This window comes from Heteronotia binoei, unplaced genomic scaffold (genome assembly GCF_032191835.1).
Source record: "Heteronotia binoei isolate CCM8104 ecotype False Entrance Well unplaced genomic scaffold, APGP_CSIRO_Hbin_v1 ptg000648l, whole genome shotgun sequence".
Classification (NCBI taxonomy): Eukaryota; Metazoa; Chordata; class Lepidosauria; order Squamata; family Gekkonidae; genus Heteronotia; species Heteronotia binoei.
The window spans coordinates 1,944-25,354 of record NW_026800061.1 but is presented as its reverse complement, the minus strand read 5'-3'; the positions used below and the strand labels follow the sequence as shown (position 1 = coordinate 25,354).

At 47.6% G+C, this 23,411-nt stretch overlaps 1 protein-coding gene across 1 annotated transcript; it reads right to left on the bottom strand.

The window, feature by feature from the left end:
* Nucleotides 1–18,546: 18,546 nt before the first annotated feature.
* Nucleotides 18,547–22,973, bottom strand: LOC132590751 (myogenic factor 5-like). The gene is made up of 3 exons (XM_060263663.1): nt 22,542–22,973; nt 19,037–19,112; nt 18,547–18,819 (listed from the first exon to the last, which is right to left on the bottom strand). The coding sequence occupies exons 1-3, from the start codon at nt 22,971–22,973 to the stop codon at nt 18,626–18,628; spliced, it is 702 nt and encodes a 233-aa protein (XP_060119646.1). The 3' UTR covers nt 18,547–18,625.
* Between the last annotated feature and the right edge of the window lie 438 nt (nt 22,974–23,411).

The window sequence follows — 23,411 nt, the reverse complement described above, 5'->3', positions numbered from 1 at the left end:
TACTAATTATCATTTTTTCCATCAAGTCTGCATTTACACAGAGACTTGCTTGTTGTTCAGTATATATCGCCTTCACCATTCTTATAAAATCTTCTCCCAATCTCAATTTCTCCATCACTGCAAACATAAAATCCCAATGCACATTATCGAATGCTTTCTCTGCATCTGCAAAAAATAATGCTACTTCTTTTTCAGGATGTTTCTCATAATATTCAATGATCTCTATAACTGTTCTGATATTGTGTCTAATTTGTCGCCTGGGAAGAAATCCTGCTTGCTTTTCTTTAATAAAATTGTTCAAATGCTGTTTAAGGCGTTCTGCTAAAATTCTGGCATATATTTTAGAATCATTGTTGAGTAATGAAATTGGTCTATAGTTTTTTACATTTGTAGCATCTCTGTCTTCTTTCGGTATCAACGAAATTACTGCTTCTTTCCCTGTGTTAGGTATTTTCCCATCTATTCTTATAATATTCATCAATTTCTGAAGTTTTGGTAATAGCGCCTTCACGCGGACTTTATAAAAATTTGCTGTAAAGTCATCTGGACCGGGTGCTTTCCCTAATTTCATTGAATTAATTGCTGCCTCTATTTCTCCTTTTTCAATTGGTTCATTTAATACCTTTTTCATATTTTCTGTTAAGGGGTTTAATTTAATATTCTGTAAATATGTGTCAATTTTTCCCCTATCCACCTTTTGACATTTAAACAGCTTGGCATAATATTTATAAAATTCTCTTTTAATTCCTTCCTGGTCAACAATGTCCTTACCTCCCGATACAATTTTGTTAATAATTTTATGCTCCCCTTTTTTTTTTCATTTGCCAGGCCAAATATTTTCCAGGTTTATTCGCTCCTTCAAAAGATTTCTGTTGAAGTCTTTTTAAGTTCCATTCCACTTCTTTATTCAACAAATGTCTCAATTGACTTTGTAGTATTGTAATCTCCCTTATAATTTTCTTTTTCCCAGGTCTCTTTTTAAGCGCCTTCTCCTTTTTTCCAATTTCTTTCTGAATGTCCATCATTTGCTTATTTTTGGCTCTTTTATCTTTATTGTTCAGTGTAATTAAGATGCCCCTCATCACCGCTTTCTATGCATCCCACACAATTTGAAATTGAGTGTCCTCTTTTTCATTTATTTGAAAGAAGAAATTAGTCTCTTTTTCCAGAGACGCCACTACTTCCTGTTTCCGTAGCAAATCTTCATTTAGCTGCCATTTTAGGGTCTTTTTCATAGGTTTTGCAAACCACATTAGTGAGTTGTGGTCTGCCCCTATTTTAGGAAGAATCTCTATTTTTTTTTGTTATAAGTCCAAGATCTTTTGTAATCCATAACATATCAATTCTCGAGAAAGAATTATGCCTTGCTGAAAAGAAAGTATAGTCACGTTCTTTAGGGTTAAATTCCCTCCATATGTCTTCCAGACTTTCTTGTTTTACCAAATCAAAAAAAGACTTTGGTAGTTTTCCTTCAAAATATTTTTAACTGTTCCATTAAAATCTCCCATTATCATAATTTGCTCATATGCCACTTGATCTAATTGTTGCATAATGTCTTTGAAGAAAGAGTCTTTTGCTCCATTTGGGGCATACAATCCCAATAACAAAGTTCTTTTATAGTTTAACATCACTTCCATCGCAATATATCTGCCATCATCATCTTTAAAATCAATTTTGGGTCTAATTCTTGTTTAACATAAAAAAAAACAACACCCCTTTTTTTCTCCTTAGCCAAAGAACAAAATTCCATACCAAGTTGTTTATTCCATAAAAAATTGTAATCTGTTTGTTTAATGTGTACTTCTTGTAAGCAGATTATATTACATTTTGGTTTCCCAATCCAATTAAAGGTTGCCCTTTTTTGTGGTGAATTTAGTCCATTTACATTCCAATATATTAATTTGTAATCCATAATGATTTTTTACTTTTAGTCTGTACCCCCAAATTCCTTATATTCATCCAAAAACTTCTTTTCTTGAGTGCTTGTAATTGTAAATCTCTTTCCTTTGGATTCAAAACTTAGACCCTCTGGAAGTATCCATCTATATCTCATTTCATTTTCTCTTAACTTTTCAGCCAATTTTTTGTACAATCTCCTGTCATTTATAACTTTCTTTGGCAATTCTTTCATAATTCTTATGCTACTGCCATCCACCTCCAATGTACTTTCAAATTGTTTACTCCGAATCTTTCCCACAACATCACAAATATTACTACCACATTTCTTGGTAATTTGTTTTTTTCTGGCATAGTCTGAGTTAACCCTGTAAATATAGTCGTAGAAATAAATGGTTTCATCTGGGTCATCACCCAAAAACTCAGCAATGATTTTTATTATATATGTCCTTAAGTCAGTCTCAGCAGATTCAGGCACTCCTCTCAAATGAATCTGATTTTCCATTAGTTTACAGTCTTGTTACAATGCTTTCTCCTGCATTTTCTGTATAGTGGAGTCCACTGTATCAATTCTTGAATCTTGGTCTTTCACCTTTTCTTCCACCTCCTGCACTTTCTTTAACGCTGCTTGGGAGTCTTTTCTGAGATCGTGTTGTTTCTATGATGCCATTTCCTGTGATGTCTTCACCAAGTCAGCAGTTCTGTTTCAAAGGGGGTTGTCTGACCCCACCACAGTTATCTCATCTCATCAATGAGGCAAGCGATTGCCTCCTGGGTCTTTCCCTTAGCTCATTTATTTAGCAGCACCAGTTGTAACAACCTAAACTCTGCTCTGGCTTGAGGCAGAGCAAGGTGTTTCTTTACAGTAACAGACAAGGCAGCACAACTCAAAAATAAGCAAAAATATTACTTTATTGAGCTGGCAGGTAGTTTTAAAACAGACTGGTGCAAGAAAACAATAGCGTTATAGAATATAACTAACTAATAAGACTTACACCATAATCACCAGCCAGGAAGCAGGACGGCTTTTTGCCAAAAAGACAGTATATAAAACAAACGGTTTTGGGAACAGTATAAATCCCCCTCAGCTGGCTAGTTCCAGAAAGCTTTTGATAAAGTTCCTCATCAAAGGCTCCTTAGAAAGCTTGAGAATCATGGAGTAAAAGGACAGGTCCTCTTGTGGATCAAAAACTGGCTGAGTAATAGGAAGCAGAGAGTGAGTATAAATGGGCAGTCTTTGCAGTGGAGGACGGTAAGCAGTGGGGTGCCACAGGGCTCGGTACTGGGTCCCATGCTCTTTAACTTGTTCATAAATGATTTAGAGTTGGGAGTGAGCAGTGAAGTGGCCAAGTTTGCGGATGACACTAAATTGTTCAGGGTGGTGAGAACCAGAGAGGATTGTGAGGAACTCCAAAGGGATCTGTTGAGGCTGGGTGAGTGGGCGTCAACGTGGCAGATGCGGTTCAATGTGGCCAAGTGCAAAGTAATGCACATTTGGGCTAAGAATCCCAGCTACAAATATAAGTTGATGGGGTGTGAACTGGCAGAGACTGATCAAGAGAGAGATCTTGGGGTCATGATAGATAACTCACTGAAAGTGTCAAGACAGTGTGCGTTTGCAATAAAAAAGGCCAATGCCATGCTGGGAATTATTAGGAAGGGAATTGAAAACAAATCAGCCAGTATCATAATGCCCCTGTATAAATCGATGGTGCGGTCTCATTTGGAGTACTGTGTGCAGTTCTGGTCGCCGCACCTCAAAAAGGATATTATAGCTTTAGAGAAGGTGCAGAGAAGGGCAACTAGAATGATTAAAGGGCTGGAGCACTTTCCCTATGAAGAAAGGTTGAAACGCTTGGGACTCTTTAGCTTGGAGAAACGTCGACTGCGGGGTGACATGATAGAGGTTTACAAGATAATGCATGGAATGGAGAAAGTAGAGAAAGAAGTACTTTTCTCCCTTTCTCACAATACAAGAACTCGTGGGCATTCGATGAAATTGCTGAGCAGACAAGTTAAAACGGATAAAAGGAAGTACTTCTTCACCCAAAGGGTGATTAACATGTGGAATTCACTGCCACAGGAGGTGGTGGCCGCCACAAGTATAGCCACCTTCAAGAGGGGTTTAGATAAAAATATGGAGCACAGGTCCATCAGTGGCTATTAGCCACAGTGTATGTGTGTATATAACATTTTTTGCCACTGTGTGACACAGAGTGTTGGACTTGATGGGCCGTTGGCCTGATCCAACATGGCTTCTCTTATGTTCTTAATGACAAACCAAAAATGGGCATTCTGGAAGAACTAATCAACCCAAGGCAGCTGAGGGTAACCATTAATTAGAAGGAGATTAGAACAACTCCTTCCAAGGTCACACATAACCAAAACACTGCTGGAAGAATAAAAATTGGCAAGCAGCCCAAAAATCAAAACCCCCACAGGGACAGGGGATGAATGTGGGATGGGGGTGAATCTGTGAACCCTACTTTCACCTTCATGACACAGAGGGGCACAGACAATTAGGTGAGAGGATGAGTCTTCTGTTGAGTAAACCATGGGTTTATCCCTCTGCCTGTCTATAGCAGAGGGACAGGTAGTGGGTCAGAGCCCTGACCCCACCAGACACCATCCCAGCCAGGACAGGTGTACAAAAAGTCCACTCAGGTGGAAGTGTGTGGGTCCTATCAAGCTTTAGAGGGCTAAGATTGATATTTCCAGGGCTGCAGAAGTCCATTCCTCTCCCTCATTTCCATAACAATTAATTCATCAGTGCCAACATGTCTGGTCCATGAACTGCTTCCATGAAGCACATGAACCTCCATTGAAAATTTTGGTTTCTGGGCAGTTCATGGAAGAAGTGACTGCAGAAACCGAGGGTCATGAGCCACAAACCAGGCCTGGTTCATGATGAACTTCTGTTTGTAAATCAGTTCATGCCGATCCCTATTTCAGACATAGCCTTCCAACAGGTCTGTCCCTAGAACAATCCCAACAAAGGTGAAAAAATAGATGATGTACTGATTACTATAGCAGTATTTTCCAGAGATTTTAAAAAATAAATTCTAGCAAGATCAGCCACCAGGTTAAAGCACATTTTCATCAGTATAAATACTGGAGTTAGCTCATGCAATTCACTTTTTTACATGAACCTCTGGGCAACCAAGTTGTCAACACAGAGTATCCTCTGAAATAAATAGCTGTGCTCGATCATACCAGTAGGTGTCCCCTTCTGTCATCATGATGATTAAAACAAAAAACTTGCTTTGCCAATAATGTTACCATTGACCTCAGTGGCAACCTCTGCCAGGTACAACAGACAACTATCTAGCTATTTTCTTAGAGTGACCATCAACATCCATAGGTTTTGCAATAAACTAAATTACAAAATGTAAAAGTTTTGCTGACAACTAACCAAGAGGTTAAAACCGCACTGAGTTTATTTATCATACTATTCTGCCTGGCATTCCATGTTAAGTTATGCAAAAAATATAGTGTTACTGATAAAAATAAAGAATGACTACATTTAATTTTGTCTAACATGCTGAAGAGAAACACTGAGGGTTCTAAATGATTAATGAGTTAATGCCAAATATTTCCAATATATACAGTTTTTATCATGCAAGAAGAGCAGCTTAGAAAAGAAATCAAGTATATCTAAAAACATTCTTAAATAATATTTTGAAAGAAAGAGGGGTCCCCAAAGCACTCCATCTCCCACACATTTGCACCAGAGCTGGATATCATAATGATGTTCTTATTCCAGAATGTCATCCACACACAGAAAAATCCTACTATTAAGCATTCAAAAAAAGAAAATCAATTTAAAAGCATAAAGCAAAGAGTTAGATATTCTTTAGGACTGATCTCAAATCAGACTATTCCCGTTATGCTTTCTAACTTCTGCTTACATGCTCTGAGTCTGAAACATGGAATCTGAAGGTTTCATAAGAAGCTGTAAACTGCACAAAAACATTCGCAGCCACAAGGAACCACCTGGAGTAGGGTGACCATAATGTCTGAAGGCCAGCCAGGGACACCTTTTTTGGGGGGGGAGGTAGGGGTGTGCGCGCGCAAAGCGCGTGTGCCGCCAGAAACAGGAAGTGACGTCACTTCCGGTGACGTCATGCCACCGCCGGAAACAGGAAGTGACACCACTTCCTGTGACATCATTTCCCCGCGTCACCTGCCGGAAACGGGAAGTGACATCACTTCCTGTGACATCACTTCCCCCAAATGACATCATTTCCCCCAAATGCCACTGCCGGAAACAGGAAGTGACTTCACAGCACTTCCTGTGACGTCCCCAAAAATCCCCCAAATATCACCGCCGGAAACAATTTTGTTCTCAAATCCTGTATATACTTCATCAGTATATGGGATAAGGCACTTTCTCAACTGTGCTGCATAATACAGCCTATTTATTTTGTCCTGTTTGCTCTGTTGGCTCTATCTGTGCCACCTTAATCACTTTCGGGGTGTGGATCCCCCAGTGGGGTGGTCTCCCGACTCCCTCCGCTGGCTGTTTCTGATAGCCCTGCGCCCCCTCTTTCATTTGATATGTGTCCCGTGCTGGTGCCACCCTCCCGCCAGGAGATGCCGCAAAATGAGCCCCCTTGAGGCTTATGGCGGCAGGGCTCGGGGGAAGCGAGCTAGACTGCTGTTCTTTTGAGGGGTTATAGAGTGTTTCGAGCCTGTCCCTGTGGCATCGGTCCCATCGTTGTGGGACCCAGGGGGCCGGCGCAGCGGCACGCCGAAGCAGCCTGTCACTAATAACACAGGTCAAGATGCAGGACAGGAACCCGGAAGTGACCGACAGGCTGCTTCAGCGTGCCGCTGCGCCGGCCCCCTGGGCCCCACAACGATGGGACCGATGCCACAGGGACGGGCTCGAAACACTCTATGACCCCTCAAAAGAACAGCAGTCTAGCTCGCTTCCCCCGAGCCCTGCCGCCATAAGCCTCAAGGGGGCTCATTTTGCGGCATCTCCCGGCGGGAGGGTGGCATCCGCACGGGACACATATCAAATGAAAGAGGGGGCGCAGGGCTATCAGAAACAGCCGGCGGAGGGAGTCGCGAGACCACCCCACTGGGGGATCCACACCCCGAAAGTGATGAAGGTGGCGCAGATAGAGCCAACAGAGCAAACAAGACAAAATAAATAGGCTGCATTATGCAGCACAGTTGAGAAAGTGCCTTATCCCATATACTGATGAAGTAAATACAGGATCTGAGAACAAAATTGCACCAGAAGACACAAACACAAAGCTCCCTTACACTGAATCAGTGCTTGGGTCCACCAAAGTCAGTATTGTCTACTCCAGTCACAAACACAAAGCTCCCTTACACTGAATCAGTGCTTGGGTCCACCAAAGTCAGTATTGTCCACTCCAGTCACAAACACAAAGCTCCCTTACACTGAATCAGTGCTTGGGTCCACCAAAGTCAGTATTGTCTACTCCAGTCACAAACACAAAGCTCACTTACACTGAATCAGTGCTTGGGTCCACCAAAGTCAGTATTGTCTACTCCAGTCACAAACACAAAGCTCCCTTACACTGAATCAGTGCTTGGGTCCACCAAAGTCAGTATTGTCCACTCCAGTCACAAACACAAAGCTCCCTTACACTGAATCAGTGCTTGGGTCCACCAAAGTCAGTATTGTCACATAAGAACATAAGAGAAGCCCTGTTGGATCAGGCCAGTGGCCCATCCAGTCCAACACTCTGCGTCACATAAGAACATAAGAGAAGCCCTGTTGGATCAGGCCAGTGGCCCATCCAGTCCAACACTCTGTGTCACATAAGAACATAAGAGAAGCCCTGTTGGATCAGGCCAGTGGCCCATCCAGTCCAACACACTGTGTCACATGACAACATAAGAGAAGCCCTGTTGGATCAGGCCAGTGGCCCATTCAGTCAGGAAGGGAGGAGGGAGGGAGGGAAGGAAGGGAGGGAAGGAAGGAAGGAAGGAAGGAAGGAAGGAAGGAAGGAAGGAAGGAAGGAAGGAAGGAAGGAAGGAAGGAAGGAAGGAAGGAAGGAAGGAAGGAAGGAAGGAAGGAAGGAAGGGAGGAGGGAGGGAAGGGAGGGAGGGAAGGAAGAAAGGGAGGAAGGGAGGGAGGAGGGAGGGAAGGGAGGGAGGGAAGGAAGGAAGGAAGAAAGGGAGGAAGGAAGGGAGGAGGGAGGGAAGGAAGGGAGGAGGGAGGGAAGGGAGGGAGGGAAGGAAGGAAGGAAGGAAGGAAGGAAGGAAGGAAGGAAGGGAGGAAGGAAGGAAGGAAGGGAGGAAGGAAGGGAGGAAGGAAGGGAGGAAGGAAGGAAGGAAGGAAGGAAGGAAGGAAGGAAGGAAGGAAGGAAGGAAGGAAGGAAGGAAGGAAGGGAGGGAGGGAGGGAGGGAAGGAAGGGAGGGAAGGAAGGAAGAAAGGGAGGAGGGAGGGTAGGGAGGGAGGGAAGGAAGAAAGGAAGGAAGGCAGGAGGGAGGGAAGGGGGGGAGGGAAGGAAGGAAGGGAGGAGGGAGGGAAGGGAGGGAGGGAAGGAAGGAAGGGAGGAAGGGAGGAGGGAGGGAAGGAAGGAAGGGAGGAGGGATGGAAGGGAGGGAGGGAAGGAAGGAAGGAAGGAAGGAGGGAGGGAAGGAAGGAGGGAAGGAAGGAAGGAAGGGAGGAGGGAGGGAGGGAAGGAAGGAAGGGAGGGAGGAGGGAGGGAAGGAGGGAAGGAAGAAAGGAAGGGAGGAGGGAGGGAGGGAGGGAAGGAAGGAAGAAAGGAAGGAAGGAGGGAAGGAGGGAGGGAAGGAAAGAAGGAAGACCAGCCGCCCCCCCTCCGCCAGCCGCCCCCCCCCGCTTTTGGCTTACCTTGATCCAGGGCGGTGGCGGCCTCTCCTCCGGGCTGCTGGCAGGGCTGGCGGCGGCTGCGGAGGCCGGGAAGGCGGCGGACAGGCCGGCGCTGGTCTCTGGAGGGCCTCCAGGGACCAGCACTGGCCTCTCCGCGGCCTCCGCTGGCCTCTGGAGGCCCTCCAGGGACCAGCGGCGGCCTCTCCGTGGCCTCCGCGGGCCTCTGGAGGCCCTCCAGGGACCCGCGGGGGCCTCTCCACTGCCGGCGCTGGCCTCCAGAGGCCTCCAGGGACCAGCGGCGGCCTCTCCGCAGCCTCTGCGGGCCTCTGGAGGCCCTCCAGGGACCCGCAGGGGCCTCTCCACTGCTGGCGCTGGCCTCTGGAGGGCCTCCAGGGACCCGCGGGGGCCTCTCCGCGGCCTCCGCGGGCCTCTGAAGTCCCTCCAGGGACCCGCGGGGGCCTCTCCACTGCCGGCGCTGGCCTCTGGAGGCCTCCAGGGACCAGCGCCGGCTGCTCTGCAGCCTCTCCGCGGCCTCCGCTGGTCTCTGGAGGCCCTCCAGCGACCAGCAGAGGCCGCGGAGAGGCTTTCGCTGGTCGGCGCTGGTCGCTGGAGGCCCTCCAGAGTCTCTGGAAGGCCTCCCGGGACCAGCGCCGGCTGCTCCGCGGCCTCTCCGCGGCCTCCGCTGGTCGCTGGAGGCTTTTCAGAGTCTCTGGAGGGCTTCCAGCGACCAGCAGAGGCCGCGGAGAGGCCTCCGCCACCGCTGCCGGGCCCCGCGCGCGGGCGGGGAAGGCGGCGAGTGAGAGAGGGAGCATCCCTGCGCGTGCGCAGGGGCGCTCCCTCCCTCACTCGCCGCCTTCCCCGCCGGCGCCCGCGGCCCACCGCCTCCGGGGCTGGCTAAACCGGGACCTCTAAATGGTCCCGGTATAGCCAGCCCGGGAGGCGGGAATAGGGGGCCAGAACCGGGACATTCCCGGGCGCCCGGGACGGTCTGGCCACCCTAACCTGGAGAAACACCTGCTCTTCTTCTCTGTTTTCAGCTGTTTTTACACAGAGTACAAGCCCCTATCTCATTCTACTCAATCTCACTTTGACAAAAACCCATTATATACATTTACAGCACAATCCAGAGGGGGGAGGGCTGAAAGTGCTGTGGAAGCAGACTTACTGCTACGCCGGCGGTACGGAGGCTTACACCGGTGTATCCTCCTCCGCGCCGGTGAAAATGGGGCATGCACCACTCTCCGGCCGCCACAGCTTGCCGCTGCTGTGGGCTGATGGTGGCACGCTGCCGCACCACACTTGGGGCACAGCAGAGGCGCAAGGCGACACTTCGGTGTAGGAGGGGACCGACCCAGGGGCATAGCTGCTGCTGATCGGCTTCCAGAGAGCTTTTGGTTCAGGAACACCCCCCCACACCAGGCGCAAACCTGTGCCATGCAAAATGCTGGCGTACCCCATAGGCACTAGTGGAAGCAGAAAGCACACACTGGCAGCGCTGGTGCAGCAGTGCACAAACCTGTTTGGGAGCCATGTTATCGCCCCACTAATCCCCTCCAACTCCAGGCTGGTCATGGCCCTCCTCCCGCATCCAATCAATGCCCCCCCTCCCTACAAAGTTTTCAACTCCTGCCACATACAACTCCCCAGGGAGGGCAGGTTGCACGGCATGGCACTCTGCTCCGGAGGGCCATGCCATGTGGACTTAGCGCGAGGAGGGGTGCACTTGGTGGAAGGAATGGCACAGAGAAGGATGTTAGTGAAGTTAGAGCAGCTGGACTTGGGGGAAGGTGAGCAAAGTTTGGGCTGACTGTTTAACCACTTTTGCTTCCCAGTCCTAACAGGTCTTGCTTCCAGAGCCCCCTGTATGGACGTGTAAGTCCAGCTAGGAGTCCCCGTGGCCCCCAGCCCCAAGGCCATCCAGCATGGTTGTGGCTTCGGCTGGGGTGCTGGCCACCACACATGTGCATGTGGGGGTGCGGCCTGGCCGTCCATCCTGCTGGCAGCTCCCCCACCCCGTTTCTCAGTCATCCCCATGTCGGGGCGAAGGGGGTGCGACACGTGTCCCGGCTTTCCACAGCACAGACAGCGACTCGCCATGTAGAGCACGTCCTGCCGCTCGCCCCGGCCCCCACCGCAGCTGCCTTGATTGCGGGCTCGCATGTGAGTCAGCTGGCCAGCATGTGAGTCAGCTGTCATGCAGGACAGCTGGAATTGTGTGGGATGGCCCCACCAGAGGCAGCCAGGCGGGGGCTGATAGGCGGCAAGGCAGACACTTGTCCAGGGCTGTACCATGTGTCCACACCACCTGGGTCTGTGATGAAGCTGACAGGGGGGCTGAGATGGGGGTGGGTGCACACAGGAAAGGAGAGGCAGCCCAGGGAGTTGACTTGGCTGGTCAAAAATAATGGTGGCTTGATGGCAGGCTCAATAAAGAGGGAAGCTGGGCATGTGAGCAGTCCTGCCGCAGGGCGGTCTCAAACCCACAGGCCCAGCATAATGAGGCGGGGGAGTACCTCACTAAGCCAGGCCGCTTCTGCGATGTTCTGAGGTGGCTTACAGCAGCTACATGCTGGGGGTGGGGTCAGTCCTGGCTGAGAGTGTTGGCATGATCGGCTCCTCCTGACCCCCTTCGGAATGGGCTCAGTGGGGTCACACAGGGGCCACAAGCAGGGGTCAGCGAGGGCTGCCGCGGGGAGTTCTGGATATGCAAATGAGATAAACCTGTGGACTTGAAGGTGCACCTGCTCAGCCCAGGGAGCATGTGGGGACGTGTGAGTGGCGGCTATCGTCCCTGTTGGCCACTGTTTGCCAAGGGACGGCTTCAGCTGGGAGTTGAATCTGTGGCCACTCACACCTCACAGAATGCCTGCCGTGGTGGCCTACCTGACAGTCCCATGGCCACGACATGCAGGAACCCTGCTGAGGCATGCCTGGTATTGCACAGGGGTTCCCGGCATTGACGGGTGGCGATGTTGTGCAGCATGACGCACACAGCGACCAGCTTTGCCACAGGCAGGGGCTGCATGCTGTGTCGGCCACCTATGTGGTGCAGGCAGCGGAACCTCATCTTCAGCTGCCCGAAGGCATGCTCGATGACCATGTGAGTGATTCTGTGTGCCTGGTTGTATGCTGCCTGAAGATCTGGGTGTCGTGTACACTCCCTGCGAACTTCACCATCAGATCTGTAAAGAGTCCCTGGTGGCCACTATGGCGCAGGCTGCGGTGGCTGTGCTGCCACCCCAAGGCGCTCCACCACAACTTCCAGACACTGCTGGTGTCCCGTGGAAAATCTGGGCGGGGCGGCATGAGAGCAACCACTATCAGCCAGCTGAGGTCAGCAGCCCCTGCATTCCACTGACTGTGGGAGGAATGGCGGCAGACAGATCGGCATCGACCGAGAGTCACCGCCAACTGAACTGGACTGAGGCAAAGAAGGCGCTCCTCTTTGACAGATGATGAGCAGCCTGAGTCCCCTCAAGGTGCGACACTGAATGTGGGGTGTCTGCGACTGGCCGCTCATGCCAGCATCTGACCCCTGTCCTGTTCCAAAGGTAGCCACACCATGACACTGGCGACCGATGTGGTGGAGAACCTATGGAGGGCATCCCCATGCAGGCAGTCGGCCCTAACTGCCTCCCTCATGTTGCGGACCCAGCCCCTAATCAGGGGGAGCCACTGAAGGAACACTGACAGGGGCTCGACTTCACCACTTTGGCGGGTAGGGTGCTCCATGGAGCTAGCGGTAAGTGCTGACCAGATGCTTCCCCAAGAATTACACAGTCACACTATGGGGCTGGGTGTGTGCGTGAGGGGGGTGGGGCATGCAGCAGCCTATCACTGGGGAGTGCTCTCTCCGCCGTCGAGTATCTCATGGGCCAGCTCCCTAGCCGCTGCCAGCTAATCCCTGGCATCCCTATGGCACCGCCCCCTCCTGTCCCCGCCCTCGCGCCACTCTGGGAGCCCACACTTCAGTGTATTTTACACATCTGCAGGCTTGGTCCCACCATGCTCCCGTGCACCAAACCCCTTTGGAAGCCAACGAGCGGCGCCATAGATCCGCCCACGCCTGAGAGGCCGGCTGCCACGTATGTCTGGATTGGACTGTTAATGGTTATTAATGTTCTGTCTGCAAAGTCTAAACCAATTTGAGTTGTACAATATTTTCTTACATTTAGGCTTTTGTTGCAGATGGAGGGGAGTGAGTCTACAAGTACTTTATGTGGCCACCAAACAACATGTTGCACAGTAAAGCTAAAGCTCATTATTAAAATTATTGGCATGATTGTTTCAGGTTTCAACCTTTAGACATTTATTTTACTGTGCTAATAAATATGTGAGAAATCCCTGTGCTATAGAAAGGGCACTATCTGGCGCCAAGAGAGCTCAGCTGGATTCTTACTAACAGGTAGGCTGTTTGTATCATTTCATAAATAATACCCTTCTTTCTGCTCCCTCACCATCTTGATTTGCTTCACAACAGTCACCTTTCATTAAACAGTCTCTTCCATCAATTGTGGTCCTACCTCAAGATTTCCTCATCCTGTTGCATAGTACTTTTCATTACTCCAAAGCAGCACTCATTAAAGAAAAAGTTGGTGACCTCTGGCTTAGAATGTCACTATCAGTTAAGAAATAAGAAGATAAGAACACAGCCACATAGCATTTATGTTCAGGGAATCAATATGTTGGTTCTTTATCAAATAGTTTAGCTGATGGGTACAAGTGCAGGGCCAGCATGAGTACTATATAGGCAGGAAGCTCCCCTTGAAAATGGCTTGGAAGTTTTTAATACTAAAAGTCTGCGTGTTTATTGCTGATGGAGTGTACAGTGGAGAGCTCTCTAAAACAACCAGAAAAATATATTTTCAATACACCACTTCTGTATAAATGATCCTAAACTGCCATTAGCATAGAGTATGTCAGTTGCTACAGGTGGTGTCAATAGATGCTTGTGACACTTAAACAAACACAGCACAAGTAGTATGCAGCTGCTCCATTAGTGGCTAGGATACATTTTATGAAACACAGCATGTGCCAGCTGCATAAAAGATGTTGGATTACCAGCAACAACTGCATCACAGCTATTGTGCATATGTGCATTATTTAATGATCACCTGGAAAATCTCATAAAAATAAACAGAATTAAATAATAAAATTAATTCAGCTGGGTTTTTCCCTCAAGACCATAAAAATTGTCCCAGGAAATATTTTTAGGCTTGTCATTTCCAACATTCTAATTAAATAAGGGGAAGTAAATGAGTCCAAGACTGTCAGGAAAATGAGCAAATGAGCTCTTTACCATCTCAGTCTTGAAGCATTAATTAGAATATGGACTGGAAAGAAAGAATACAAGGGTTAGCTGACCATACACATGCCCAACTATATAATTAGCAATAACATTCTTTCTAAACAGTGACTGTGAATTCTGTAGTGTGTACCATGTGTTAACTTGAATAATGGATAGTGGGTTTTGGCACCCACCATTGAATGAACAGATATTTCACGATCCTGGAGAGTTCCCTCAGTAGCCAGAGAGTAACTGCAATTGTTCACGATGCTGCTTAAACTTAAAATTATTCCCAGAGCTGCCCTTCAGGCAAGAGGAGTTAATATATATGCATACTATACGTGCACACCACTTTTGAGTTAGAGAACATTTTCAAAATATTAAACTAAAACTCAAGACATCACTGTTCTTTTCTTTTTAAGTATTAGTTGTTAGCGAAAGAGAAAGGGGAGAATTATTTGAGAGAAATGGAAGAATGAGTTGAGCTCCAGAGAATGACAGGTTAAAAATGCTTAAGTTTATAATTTCTGGCCTCAATCAGGGCACAAGTTTCCAGATTACCAAACTGGGCAGCAGTCCTTGCTTAGGCTTCTTCACATCTTCCTTTTTCAGGTGCAGATATTAATATCCATGTTGGAGAGAGAATATAAAACATAATGTGAGAACAGCCAATATATGTTGCCCAGATGATTGGACCTGGTTCTTGTAGAATTTAATTAGGATAAGGCAAATAGAGAGCCTGTACAGAGGAATCATCTTACGTGGAAGTCCTTGTTACTTTTCAAACTAGCAAATTAAGCCTGTAGCTTTACTGAGCCAAGTAGATCTCTATCAGTTCCCTCAGTCACCTTCCGGTGAGCAGATTACTGCTGTGGTAACCCTGAACTGCAGAACAGGGCAGGTACCTGCTCCCCCACCAGCTAATCTAGTATGATGAAAAAGAGATGAAGATTTTACAGCTGGTTCAAGACACTACTGATGTCCTGCAGCAAGTACGCTGGAAATGTTTGCTTTCTAGTACCCACAATGGGAAAGCATAACCATGCATGTGCTCTTGATCTACTGGATCCCAGAGAGAGCTCCAAAGAGACCCAGTATGCAGTTAATGCCCACAGAGCAGTTGCATGGAGATTCCTTCCTGTGCTAGGGCATTTTGCAGACTGCTCACGACTCGATTCTAGGTGTCACCACACAGGGTATCCCAGGAAAATATCTGCCCTCTCCCAGGATGTCTCTTGGTTTGTGGGTGTAATAGCCAAGCTTTGAACCAAGAGCACATGATGCTACTGTACAGATATAGCTGTCATTTGTCCCAGGAATTCTCCCCAGTTTAAAGCAATGGGCAAAAAAGTGCCAGGGTGGGAAATGGCCGGTCACATCAACATTTATGTGGAGTCTTCTGAAATGTAGTCTCTTGGTTACCTTGACTGGGTAGCAAATGTGCCTTCAGTTGAGATTCAGCATTACAGCTGTTCCAGGATATTAAGCAATCTACATCAGATCCTGCACCAATCAAAATATGAGAGGTGTTGACCTTGGCTGTGACTCTTGAAATGCCAGCTAGCCAGAAAGTGGTGTATATTTCGAGCATGTGATTTGTCAGTGTTACACACTGCATACTTTGAAAAAGGTCATTGATCAAGGTCATGGCAGCCTCAAAAAGAAACAGGGGGTTTTATACATTTGTGTTGTAAAATGTTGCTGGCCATTACTACTTAAACTACTTCGGGACTTTAAGCTGAGCAGGCAGGAAAGAAATATTGTAGACAAAGAGTAAAAAGAAACTACTGATACTGTCTGGTATCTTGCAATAGATACTTTCAATTTCAATAGGGGAGGGACGGTAGCTCAGTGGTACAGCATCTGCTTGGGAAGCAGAAGGTCCCAGGTTCAATCCCTGGCATCTCCAAAAAAGGGTCCAGGCAAATAGGTGTGAAAAACCTCAGCTTGAGACCCTGGAGAGCCGCTGCCAGTCTGAGAAGACAATACTGACTTTGATGGACCAAGGGTCTGATTCGGTATAAGGCAGCTTCATATGTTCATATGTTCAATTTGTTTGAGGTACCATGGTAAAAAAAAATGCATGAGATAGTGTAACAAGCCAGGACAAAAAAGAAGATTCAGTCTTTTTGTTTGTTATCTGGACCCTGGAGGATTAAATAGCCTGTAATACTTCATTATCTTAATTCATCCAAATGAAAATTAATGTGCCACAAGTAGCTCACGCCTTGGCCAATATTTGACCCATAATAATTTTCTATGGAAATAAGAAATTATCATGGTAATTTTGTCCCCAACCTGTCCTACTCTAGCACTCCTGGAAGATCCCCTTCACATGTGGTTAATGGAATATTAGGTACAATTTAATCCTTAATTTCAGGACTAAACCCATAACTTTGCCTGCTGTATCCTAATGTACATAGCAAGATCATTAGCGGCTTTCTGACAACCACTAAGGAAGCAACATATTATGTTTGGGGAAGGGGGGAACCAGACAGTTTTGAAGCCAGCTATGTCATTGGCACCTCAGGGGATTATTCTACTCTTCTAATAGTTAGTCTTCTAATAGTATTGTATAGAAGTATGAATGGCCATTTTTTCTGCACACAAATTTGAACACATGAAACAAAGACATTTGCCTGGCTAGCAGCAGCTCCATGTTGAGAACTGGGTCTTTCCCAACAGCTGTTACCTGAAAACCATAAAGATGGAGATGTCAGAGATTGAACCTGGGACCCTCTTGATTCAGTCAATGTGCTCTACTAAAATTCTTGATGCCTTTTTAGCATTTAGAGTTGGTTATGTGCTTGGTGCTAAATAAAATCATGAGGAGGAGGAGGAAAAGGAGGAGGAAGAGGAGGAAATTGGATTTATACCCCACCCTTCATTCAGAGTCTCAGTGCAGTTTACAATCTCCTTCCCTTCCTCTCCCAACAACAGACACCCTGTGAGACAGATATGACTGAGAGCTCTCAGAGAACTGCTCTTGAGAGACCAGCTCTGAGAGAACTATGGCTGGCCCAAGCTCACCCAGCAGCTGTATGTGGAGAAGAAGATATTGGATTTATATCCCACCCTCCACTCCGAATTTCAGAGTCTCAGAGCGGTTCACAATCTTCTTTATCTTCCTCCCCCGCAACAGACACCCTGTGAGGTGGGTAGGGCTGAGAGGGCTCTCACGGAAGCTGCCCTTTCAAAGATAATCTCTGCCAGAGCTATGGCTGACCCAAGACCATTCCAGCAGGTGCAAGTAGAGGAGTGGGGAATCAAACCTGGTTCTCCCAGATAAGAGTCTGCTCACTTAACCACTATTCCAAACTGGAGGAGTAGGGAATCAAACTGATTCTCCCAGATTAGAGTCCATTCATTTAGTCACTACACTAAACTTGGTCTCAATTAATTACAAATGCAAGTGGCACAAAATGTGAAACTTGTAGTCTGAACTGGAAAAGGACTGGGGAGGGGATAAAGAGGTTTTTATGCCAATATCAGTAGTTTCTTCCTACCCACAAGTCAGAAAGAATCACATGAAACGGAACTTCACATATAAATTTAGAGGTTTGCAGCTGACATATTTTACACACTGACTCCATGAGAATGATTCACTGTCCAGCACTTAAACAAGGCATGCTTAGCTGATCTCTGAAGAACCATTCACCTCCATAAAGCTTAATGTACATGCCTTTCACATGATCAGAACTTCAGTTATGTCCCAGGCACTGAGTTCCGCAGAGATCAAAAGTGCTTTGAAATATTAAGAGCCCTCTGACTTGAAAGAATTCCTATATCACATTGAAGAGCTGTTCATGATTGCAAGTTGTACCAAGGGTCTTCCAGGGGTTTGCATTCCAATAGAAACATGAGTCCAAAAGTGTTCACTAAAGGCAATTTATTGAAAGTATGACTATAAAAATAAAAGTCAAAATTAAATTTGCATTCTCAGTAGGCTAGCTCATATTGAGAAAAAACCTGAGTGGAAATAAGAAAGCATACCTTCAATCTGTTTGGTACTACTTAATTTCTATAGTATTTTATGCAATGATTAGATAGTTACAAACGGCTCAGGATGTCCAAGGCCAAAAAAAAAAGGCGCACCCAATTGTAAAAATGTAATGATAAAACAATTAATAAAGCTCTGTCCTTTACTAGCATCCTAAAATATTGATCCCAAAACAAATGCCTTGGCTGTTATGGGCTGTTCTTTGTCAGGTAAAGATAACAATTCAGCATAACCAGTCTATATTAGGAGGCAAAATGCACACATAAAAATGCAATTTAATCACCTGCATGTGGGTGGTGGAGAATCTAAAAAAAAAAATCACATTGGAGCTTCTTCTGGGTCTATTGCTTCCAAATTTATGATAACTAAGATTTCAGTGTGGTACAATTTAAAACCAACATATATTTATGATATATAATATTAAAACATGGAGGCTTGATTAAATATATTTTAATCCCCTTATAAAACTATTCACAAATATACACAATTTAAAGTGACCTCCCCTATATACATATTTGTGGGACAGAGGCAGTTCACTGGATAGCTCTCTGCTTCTGGCTGCTGGGAGTGCCTTGACATGCCCAAACAATATCATGTGCATTGGTTTCAAGTCTCAGGCAGCTCATAGTACATGATAGATGAGCCTGGGATGAGGGGTCTCTGGAGTGCCTGGCTGGGATTCAGGGCTGGCACCGGGAGAGAGGGAAGCTGTGTCCTGTAAGGGCAGTGCAGGCTGAGCCGAGGAAGAGATTCGATCCACTATACTGGACAAACAATCCAGGCTGGATAGAGCCATACTCGTATCTGAGGAATAGACTGCAAAGAGGAAGAAAGAAATGGCATTCAGTTAAAAGAGATGTCATCCAATTGTTATATACCACCTTGGGCATTTTTAATAGGGAATATTTCTTACATAAAATTTAATTAGAGCTTTCAAAGGTCTGTGGGAAAATGCTCTGGAATCCCTGAACCTTCCAGACAGAAATCACCTACCTTGATGTGGCCTTATGCTAGGAAGGCCTTCGAACCTTACCATTGTGGAGATCAGAGAAGTAGACATTGTCGTAAGAGCTGTTTCTCCTGGACCACATGGGGCTGTTGCATTCAACCTGAAACAGAGTTTTGTCGCTATTGGAACAATAGCTAATTCAGTTACATTTACTCTAAGCCACCACAAACAGAGTGATGTTCAAACCCAACATAGCAAAGCTCCCATATAACTATCTTGTGTGAAAGAACGATGGATGACCTTTATTCTGTCTCAGAATGATTGCCGCAGGGTGGGTGGGTGGGTGGGGGGGAGTTAGAAGAGATTTTCTTCCAAGCTAGGGTGGTTAGTGATAACTCAGATGGGGAGGCAAGCACTTGCTTTTGTATTCTCAAGGATAAAAAAAAAGCTAGACTAGGAAAAGTTGAGGACAGTAGGAAAAGAGGAAGACTTAACATGAGATGGATTCAATAAAGGAATGAACAGCCTTCAGTTTGCAGGACCTGAGCAAACTAGTGGGATGTTTTGGAGGTCATCAGTTCATAGGGTGACCATAAATTAGATGTGATGTGACAGCACATAACACACATAGGTTAGTGTGGCTTGCTTAGTCTGAGTCATGCAAGAATGATCAGCTCTGCTGCCACCTTTCTGATGGAGGTACTGTTTTCAGACTGCAGCACAGTACTCTGGATGCTATAGATCCCATATGGGAGGGTTAGTGGAATGAAGATTGGCAAATTTCCTTCTAAAGCTAGAGTTGCTAGAATTCCTTCGTATACAGCACCACCTGAGATAAAAGAACCCTGCTCCCATGCCCTGGTGCAGGATGATTCACAACATTTTACATGAAGAGATACTCTTTATCTTGTCACATAGTCAATGACTGGCATTTAGAAGGAGAGATCCTAGTGAACTGGATCTCTTCTTTGAGCATCTATAGGTAACTGAGCAAAAAGCCTCTTGAAATATATAATGGTACACTACTACAAGCAGCGCAGCAGCAATCTACTGCTGTAGTAAGTGTGGAATCACATTTACAATGCATTTAGTGCAATTAAGAGTTAATCTTCCCCCAGTTATGTGATTCTATATTATGAAAGAATTCCACCTGATTTATTTTGTTTCGAAATTAGACACAAAATGGATTCTAATAATAATATAAATAATATACAATTAAAATACATTAAAATTAACAAACTCATATAATTAAAATTTAGGCACAATTTCAAAAACCATTCTGAACCATTCCATTTGCTCATTGAGTGCTGTTAGGCCATTATCTTTCCCTTCCCCTCCAAGAAGGGGTGGTTAAAGATGTGATAGACAGAGATGTTAGAGGTATAACTGTTACATCAGTGTAGTGTAGTGGTTAGAATGTCAGACTAGTATCTGGGAGACCTAAGTTCAAATCCCAACCATATGCCATTGAAGCTTGCTGGGTTACCTTGGGCCGGTCACACTCTCTCAGGCAAACCTACCTCACAGGGCTGTTGTATGGATAAAATGGAGAAGAGAAGGATGCATGTCGCTTTAGTTTCCCATTGGAGAGAAAGGTGAAGTAAAAATGAATTAAAGAAATAAATACTATCAAAATTGGGACCAGTTTTATTTCAGCATATTTAATTAGAGTGGGTGAGTAATAGCTAGACATTGTACAGAATTTCTCAGCTGACCTCCTGAGAAGCCAAGTCCTCTTTGGCTTCTGTTCTGACACTGCTTCTTGGGAGAGCAACGGAAAGGAAGGGGAACCAAGGCCAAAGCATCTGAGGAGCACCAAGTTAACCATGAAGAATGGATTGGAGCAGGAGAAAGCATCAGCCCGGCAGGGAAAGGATACTTTCCCATGGCTTCAGGCAAGCGCATCAAAGCCTGGCACGCCCAGACCAAACGCCACACAAAAAGAATGTGGCCGCAACAAGGCCCCCCAGCACTGTGCCTGTGGGTGTGTTTTCTCCATCAGCACGGAATAAACGCCTGGGAGAAACAAATGTTTCATCTCTGTTGGCAGGCTGGGGGTGGGGAGAGGAGCCCAGGCATTTCCAACGTTGTTTGGTTTGTGCCCTTGTCAAAAGAATATCCACCAGAACCCCTTGAGACTGCTCTTCTACACACAGGCAAATTGCAGCAACAGACTCTTGAGATTGTTTGGAAAGACAATACTCTGAAGCCCAACCCGTGTATGTGGTGGGAAGTAGTAAGAGCCACGGCTTGCAGCAAGAATGTTTGCCAAAGCAAGTCCCATCCTCAGCTAATTAGGTCGGATGACTTGGAATACAAAGGTCTCTGCTTGGATCCCAAACATGTGGTTGGGAAACCCCACTGGTTTCAACAAACTTCAAAGCAACATCATTAGAAAGATCTGAGTGTCTAATCAACTGCCCTGATTTAACAGTCTGCGGATGCAATCCTAAGCACGCTTACATGAGAGCCAGTCCCACAGGATTCAGTGAGACTTCCTTCTGGGAACACATGCTCTCTGGAGTCTGGACTGTATTGTAAGTGCATTTAGTTGCACTGCCACTAGTGTATCTTCTAAATGAGTGCTTTAAAGCATAGGGCTTTCTTTAATGTAAAGATTTCCTTCTTTGAGAGTCAGTTTGGACTTCTGGGATTCATCAGGTGCTCATTTTAGAAACAGTATTCCAATGCTATGCATATTGTCTAGGAAATGTCCTGCTGCCTGCAGTACAGTTTACTGCCAAGTAGACGGCCATTTTACATATTTGGCCTTCAGTAGTGGAGCGCTGAAGGCCCAGTTTTCTTTGTATCAATCTTAGCTGTTGTTAGAAATTGCAAGTTTTTGAAGCAACCCCCCCTCCTTCCCAGGATACACTCACAAAAAACTCTAGTAATATCCCAACCTAGAGCTGGCAGCCCTAACCCCACCAAAAAGGCTTGAGTAGACCTGCTTAGAATTGTTCTCCTGGTCATTATGTGGGGCCAGCAGCAAGCAGTGTTATGAGGGTTCTGGGTTCAGATTCTTGCTCAGCCATTGGAAGACAGCAGACAGTCGTTGACAGAAAGGTGAGCCAGGCTGACTGGTTTGTGTGACCAGCCAAAGAAGGAGGAGGAGGGAGGAGGTGGTGGTGGTAAAGGAAGTCCCCCTGGGCAAGCACCAGTCGTTTCCGACTCTGGGGTGACATCACATCAGGAGGTTTTCACAGCAGACTTTTAACGGGTGGTTTGCCATTGCCTTCCTCAGTCCTTTACACTTTCCCCTCAGCAAGCTGGGTACTCATTTTACCGACCTCGGAATGATGGAAAGCTGAGCCAACCTCGAGCCGGCTACCTGACCCAAGCTTCCGCCGGGATCGAACTCAGGTCAGGAGAGAGCAAGCGCTGTGCTCAGCCGCCTCTTTTTGGGCCTCAGCCAGTCCTCGGCTCTTTGTGGCCCTTTCTTCTTTCCTCCTGCTCTCGGGGAATCTCACAAGGACTCCTCTCCCCCCCCCCCGTGCTGCAGGTGCGCCCCTTTGCCTGGGGACCTCCCCTCCCCCCGCCAGCAGCAGCAGCCGTGGCCGCGGACCCCTCGCCCTCCGTGGAGGCTTACCGCGCCGTCGGAGCAGCTGGAGGTGGGGCTGGCGGGCTGGGAGGCGGCGGGGGCTGGCGGGCGGCAGCGCTGGTGGCGGCGCAGGAGGTGCTGGAGGCTGTCGATGTAGCGGATGGCGTTGCGCAGGATCTCCACCTTGGGCAGGCGCTGCCCTTGGGCCGGGCTGGCGGCCGTGCAGCGCTTGAGGGCCTCGAAGGCCTGGTTGACCTTCCGCAGGCGGCGCCGCTCCCGCAGCGTGGCCGCCTTGCGCCGGTCGCCCGAGCTCGACTGCTGCTTGCACGCTTTGCACGCCCAGCGCAGGCACTGGTGGGGCCCGCCGCCCGGCCGCAGCTGCCCCTCCTCGGCCAGGGCTCCGCCCGCCGCCCGCTCCCCCTCCGGCGAGCCCACCGAGAAGAAGGAGGGCGAGAACGGGCGGCCCTGCAGCCCCTCCATCCCGCGGCGCCCGAGCCCTCCCGCCCCCACCAGTCCGCGGCTAGCTGCCCGGGCCTGGGGGCATCCTGCCGCTGGCACCGTGGGCGGCTCGTCGGGCTCTCTGTGGAGCCGGTGGGGCTGGCTGCCGCCTTCTTAAAGGGCCGGATCCGGGGCGGGGGGCAATTAGTAACACTTCGGAGATCACAGAACTTAGCAGCGAAAGGGGCGGGAGAGGGAGGCGAGGGGGAGGGGAGGGGAGGGGCGGGAAAGGCGCCGGCTCCAGGGTCATCGAGGCCCCCTGGCCCTCCTCGGAAGGAAGCCTCTCCCAGCTGGGACGGAGCAGAGTCTTCTTTCTCTCTCCTTCTCTCGGGAAGGGGCGCACGGATCGTCTCCCCACCGCCCCCCCCCCGGCGGGTTTCAGTAGAACTTGCTTCCCCCAGGAGGTGCGCTTCTTATAGA